Below are 6233 nucleotides of genomic sequence, written 5' to 3' on the forward strand. Positions count from 1 at the left end.
CAGATATAATCAGTGATTCTGATAACTTCCAATAATTTGATAAACAACTATAATATCAAATTTGAAAAAGTCAGTTGGAACAACATAATTACTGCTCATCATACCAAATTGTACAATTTCCCTCTTACTCCGTTCTGCATCCTATGTTACTTGACCCGTGGGAAAAGCCAGTGTTCATTAAAGACCTAATTTCAATAGAAAGGCAATAACGCAATAGATATTAATCATTAATACCCACTCCTGCTAATCGGTTTTATTCCTAATGGTAAGAACTATTTGTAACTATGTATCTTAAACAGTAGTTGTGAATCTAAAATGGAGTTAATCTCTTCGCGTTTCTCAGTCTCTTGAAGCTACCGAGAGTGAAATTGGAGCCTGTGCAGGTAGGTGGAAACTCACTCTTTAATTCTCCAGCATCCAAACCATGGTTCCCTAATTATTACCCTCTTTTTTTCCGACTCCTCACAATTTCTTTCTTTTTATGTCACCCTTTTCCTTCGTCAACTCACTTTATTTGGGTGAGTTTTACTCATGTTGTCTTATATCCTCTGGTCTTATCCTCATAGTTAAAATTGTATCACAAGATGATCAAAATATTCTTCAAAGCTGAGGTATCTGTTAAAATCATATATGGAGTATATTGGATCTTGCATCACCCTTTTTTCTCAACATTAGGATCATAAAAATAAAACGCAATGTCTGTGTCCGTGCTCTTTCATTCCTATTGACACAACATGAAAAAAATTGCTAGCTTTCTTTCTGCCAGAGGAATTCAACCACTATCACCAATTTGAAAAACTTTAGGACTGTTTCCTGAAAATCACCAAAATTATCATAATAGATAACAGTTATTCAGCACTTACTATATGATGCAGCATTTGCTAATGTTTTCTTGATTTGATTCATTTATCCTGAAAATAATCATATAAGATAGTGACTCTTGGTATCTGTCCCTAACAGATGAAGTAACTGACTCGCTGGGTAGTTGAGTAACTCACCCAGAACACACAGCTGGTGAAGGGAGGGTCCGGGGAGGCCCACAGGTCGGCCCCAGTGTCTGTGCTCTTAAACACAACATCACACTACATATTGGAAATTACTCCCATATAATGTTCCTATCCCCCCAACTAAGTTTGATACAATAGTTTTTAAATTAGAAGAACAATAAATATTATCTCTACAAATATATCAAACAGAGGTGGAGATAAGGAAATAGACAAAAAATTATTTAAATCCCATCACCTGTAAAACTTTGGAATAAATTCTAAACTTTACTCTTGCAAAATGTCATTTGTCACCCTCCCTCATAAAAAAAATATTTTTTCTTTATAAATGTTTCCTTAACTTGTTCATAACTTCTCATGGAGGTTAATGTAGATTTAGTAATCATTTTTAAATCTACTTCATATGAATTTATCTACTTACTTAAGCAGTCCCTTATTCTATATACTTAATATGTTTCCAACTAGTTTGTGTTACATGAAACGCTGATAAGTAAAATAACATTACAAATATAGTTTGTTCATTTGTCTATTTCTTTCCTTTCAAAGTAATTCCAATAAGATTTCTGTGTTACAGTTAAGAGATTTTTTTACTTCTATTACTCAATTGCCCCCTGGAATAAGTGTACCACTTCACATTCCCCTCAGCTGAGAATGAGAAGCACTACCTCTCCATTCCCACGGCAACAACAGGTTTGCTCATTCTGTTGAGAAAAAAATATGAAAATGGAATCTAGTTTCTGAATTTGGAGTAGTTGTAGAAAGACCTCCTCGACCATGTTTTAAAAATTAATTAATACATATTTTCTTTAAATTTTATGATTTACTTTTAAATTTAAGCTTCTAATCATCTAGAACTTATTTTTCTGTAAGAATATTGGTAAGATACAATTTTATATTTCAATGTTGAGCTACATGTTTAACAACTATTAAATACTCTGAATTTATTGAATAACTCTGCATTTTCCTACATGATTGCAATGTCTTTTTATCACATGCTAAATTCTCTAATTTGTGTCTAATTCTTAACACTGTTTTGTTACATTTATCTGTTCAACTTTAGTTAAACTAATCAGTCTAGTTAGTATAGGTTTATGATATATTTTAATATCTTTAATAGAAACTATTTTCTCTTCTACCACAACTGCCATTCTGGCCTATTCAAAATTTCTCTGGACTTTGAAAGGGACTTTTAGGTCACTTTGCAATGTCCCAAAATATTTCTATTGGGCTTTTAATGAGTGCTACAGCTGTTGCACAGATTGTTTCAGTGAGAACTGATATTTTTACAACCTGCAGTCTTCTTTTCTCTACTAGCACGGTACATCTCCATTTCTTTCATACTTTCAAATATTTCACGAAAGTTTGTTTTTTTTTCAGTAGAATGTATATATTGCACATTTGTTTCATTTATAAATGAAGTCTCTCTTACTATATTTTAACAAGTGATTATTGATACTATATTTGTTAAAATGATCTTATTAGATATAATATTTTCTTAGTGTTTGTCATGTTTTTGAGGTACACAGTTGTGTGTTTTGCAAATGCATATAATTTTGCTGCCTTCTTTTCAATAGTATTACTTGATTTAATCTTATCTATAGCACGTGACTGAAACATAGTGCTGCAGGCATCCTTCTTTGTGCTCTTGATTTTAATGTTTCATCTATAATCAAATGTTTATTATTGGTTTAAAAATTATATTAAAAGCTTTATGTTTAAAGCATTTCTTCACCCTTCCTATTTTACTACGATTTTTTTTTATCAGGAATTCATTTTGAAATTTGTTCAGTAATTGGTATATTCATTCCCTAAAATTTTCATGGAAATACCCTTTGAAATAAAATATTGCTCATCTCCTCTGAGGTTCTTATGTGATATGCTGTGGGATTTCAAGATCTTTCTCTTGGTAGATCCACTGAAGGCTTTAAGTAGGAAAGCCATCATATTTGACTTTTTATAGAAATATCTGGAATTAGACTATAGAATGAGTTGGACTTGGGGAAGAATGGAGCAGAGAGATCATTCAGGAGCCTTTTCAATTGTCAAGATGGGAAAATATACAGACTAGAAGCGAAAATAAGGACAATAGAAATGAAAGGGGAAGTCAAGTGAGAAATATTTGAGACTACAAAAAGTGAAGTACAGACAAGAGTGTTGTACAGGTGTCAATATCGGGCATCTGGGAAATGGTAATCATATTTATTAAGGCATTGGAATGGATTATAATATTATCAGTTCAGTTTTGACATGTTAACTTGAAGGTGGAGGTGGGACTTCCATTTGTGTATATCACATACAGCTTTAGATATATTACTTTGGATTCCAGTGATAAATCTACAGATATAGAAGTGAACATGTAGGAACTAGAAGGCACAGGAAGTAAGACCTTTCTTGGCTTTGACTAAGTGACTCAAATGCATTTTGTGTCCTAGATATTTTCCAACTTTTCACTACTATTTTTAGTATATCACCTTAGAATTTTATGGTTGTTTCACCTTTAGACATAACCTTTAGGCAGCAAAAGCAGGAAAAATAAACCAGGAAAACTGATCTCCACAGGAATATTTGTCCTTTTATTTGAGAAAGAAAGCCTTCCACAGACGACATTGGTAAATCTTATTGAACAATCCTGGGCTACATGCCCCATCTTACACCAATTCATGGCCAAAGAAAATGAGATTGTAGTAACTAGTTTAGAAAAATCACATAGCATGCTCTCTAGCTGGAATAGGGCCACTCTCTTCAAAGGTGAGAGATTTCAGTCCATCACCTGAACAAATAGAATTTATATTGGCAAGAAGTGGAAGGGGGAAAGGCTTTACAGAAGGCAAGAAGCAAGGAGAGAGAGAGTCCAGACACAAGGGCATGATAAAAAGTATCAAATCCTCCTGGGAGATCAGATAAATGATGATTGAAAAATAATTATTATTATATGACATATTCAGCATTCAGAGTTTATTTCTGTAAACCGCGAATCTGTAGACACCAGTTTTAGCTCATGAATGAACAAAAAGTGAAGATAAGCTCGCCAATTAAGATTTGGAAAGAGAAAAGAGTAATTAAAAGGGGACACAAGATTCGGAGATTTGATTGTTTTCAGAAAATAAGTAATTCTACTGATAGCTCAAGGAAAATAAAAAAAAATTGAAGAAAGTTAATTGATTAATCCTTGAGGAAGATTCAGAGTATGCTTGAGAAGCATGGTGCCATGGTTTAGGGCATGGATTACATGTCCTACAGCTATAGAATCAACTTCTGGCTCAGATTTTTAATCTCTCTGATGCTCAGTTTCTCCATTGGTAAAATAAATCTAATAAAATAGTGTCTATCATGTGGAATTTTGTAAAGTTAAAATGAGATTGTGTGCTTAGTACAGTGCCTTCCATGGAGGGAATCACTTAGTAAATATTGTCTATTAATAGTATCTTTGTTTCATAAAAGTTTTCTTTCTAACTAGTCTTTTTTTCTCTTGTATTCAATGGTTTTTTTTTTATATAGAGGTCCATGCATGCACTATGATAATAATGTGTCTTGGGGAAAACATTATGAATAACCTCAATCTGAGCACCTGACTGCCATGGTAAATTGTGCAAACAAAAACTAAACGCACTTGCAAGGTGAAGCAAGGTAAAACATGTTAAACACTTTTGGCCTAAAGATCCCTATTTGACCTGTGAAATAAGAATTTCTGCTAAGGAGAATTTCCAAGTTAGTATGAGAACTTAATGTGAAGATGATGGAAATGGCTCGGGTTACTTGGTTGGGAGAACACCTAGGTAAGTGGTCAGAGAAAATGTTTAGAAATCCTTGAGAGGAAAACGAAATAATCATCTGATAAAGGAATAAGAAGAGAAGTAATCCTATTGGAGGGAAGCACCTCCATCTAAAATATTCAGGTTATTTCTCTTTTTATGTAATCACTCTCCTGATCATTGTAATTCTACTTTTTTAAATTTTTTAATCTAGTTAAATGATTTCTAACTCTAGGTTATAATCCTTTAGAACAAATTAGCAGGAATAATAGGAAATCATTTTGTATCCTTAGGTGATTTGAAAATCAGCTCTTCTTCCCAAGTCAATGGATGAACTAAACAATTCTGTTGTTTCTGAGTTTGTGTTGCTGGGACTCTCTAGTTCTTGGGAAACTAAAGTTTTTCTCATGTTGATATTTTCCTTGATCTATTTAGGGATCATCCTAGGGAATCTCTTCATTTTGTTTTTGGTAATGTTTGATTCTCACTTACATTCTCCTATGTACTTCCTGCTTGCCAACTTGTCCCTCATTGATGTGGGCCTTTCGTCTACCACGGTCCCCAAGATGATTGCAGACCTTCCAAAGGAATACAAGATCATTTCTTTTCAAGGTTGTATGACACAGATATCCTTTATACACATCATAGGAGGAGTGGAGATGGTGTTACTCATAGCGATGGCGTTTGACAGGTACATGGCAATCTGTAAGCCTCTTCACTACTTGAATATCATGAACCCTAAAATATGTGTTTTGTTTGTAATCACTAGTTGGGTAACTGGAGTGATCCATGCTATGTCTCAGTTTGCTTTCATTGTAAACTTGCCTTTTTGTGGTCCTAATAAAGTAGACAGCTTTTATTGTGACTTTCCCAGGGTCATAAAACTTGCATGTACTGATGGAGCCAAGTTTGAGTTTATTGTTGCTGCCAATAGTGGCTTCATGACTATGGGTACCTTCTTCCTGCTAATCCTTTCCTATATCTTCATTTTGGTCACTGTCTGGAAACGTTCTTCAGGAGACTTATCCAAGGCCTCTGTCACTCTTTCAGCTCACGTCACTGTGGTGGTTCTTTTTTTCACTCCATGCATGTTTCTCTATGTATGGCCTTTTCCCACATCATCAATTGATAAATACCTATTCATTGTTGACTTTGCTATCACCCCTGTCTTGAATCCTGCCATTTATACATTAAGGAACCACGACATAAAGATAGCCATCAAACGATTGAGCAAACGGGGACATTATGTCAGATTTTGCTGATTAGATTTGACTTTGGAGTTCTAAAATTATACATTCATCATCCTTTGAAACCTCTGCACTCAGGCATCTGGAATTTGACATGGCCGGATCTAGACATATCATCTACCTCATTGAACAATTTTCTATTACTTCTGTAGAGAATTTGTTCGTTACCTTTACTCCCATGAGAAAGGAAAATTCACCATGATATGTTATTTTAGAAAACAACATCACTA

At 34.0% G+C, this 6233-nt stretch overlaps 1 protein-coding gene across 1 annotated transcript; it reads left to right on the top strand.

Moving 5' to 3' along the window:
* Positions 1–5082: 5082 nt before the first annotated feature.
* On the top strand, positions 5083–6018 carry OR4F84 (olfactory receptor family 4 subfamily F member 84). Its single transcript, NM_001391569.1, has one exon. The coding sequence runs from the start codon at positions 5083–5085 to the stop codon at positions 6016–6018; it is 936 nt and encodes a 311-aa protein (NP_001378498.1).
* The last annotated feature ends 215 nt before the right edge of the window (positions 6019–6233 follow it).

The sequence above is a fragment of the Equus caballus genome, chromosome 1 (assembly GCF_041296265.1).
Source record: "Equus caballus isolate H_3958 breed thoroughbred chromosome 1, TB-T2T, whole genome shotgun sequence".
Taxonomy (NCBI): Eukaryota; Metazoa; Chordata; class Mammalia; order Perissodactyla; family Equidae; genus Equus; species Equus caballus.

Excerpts from the sequence above, each read along its gene's own strand:
- OR4F84 (NM_001391569.1), top strand. The coding sequence starts at position 5,083 with ATGGATGAACTAAACAATTCTGTTGTTTCTGAGTTTGTGTTGCTGGGA.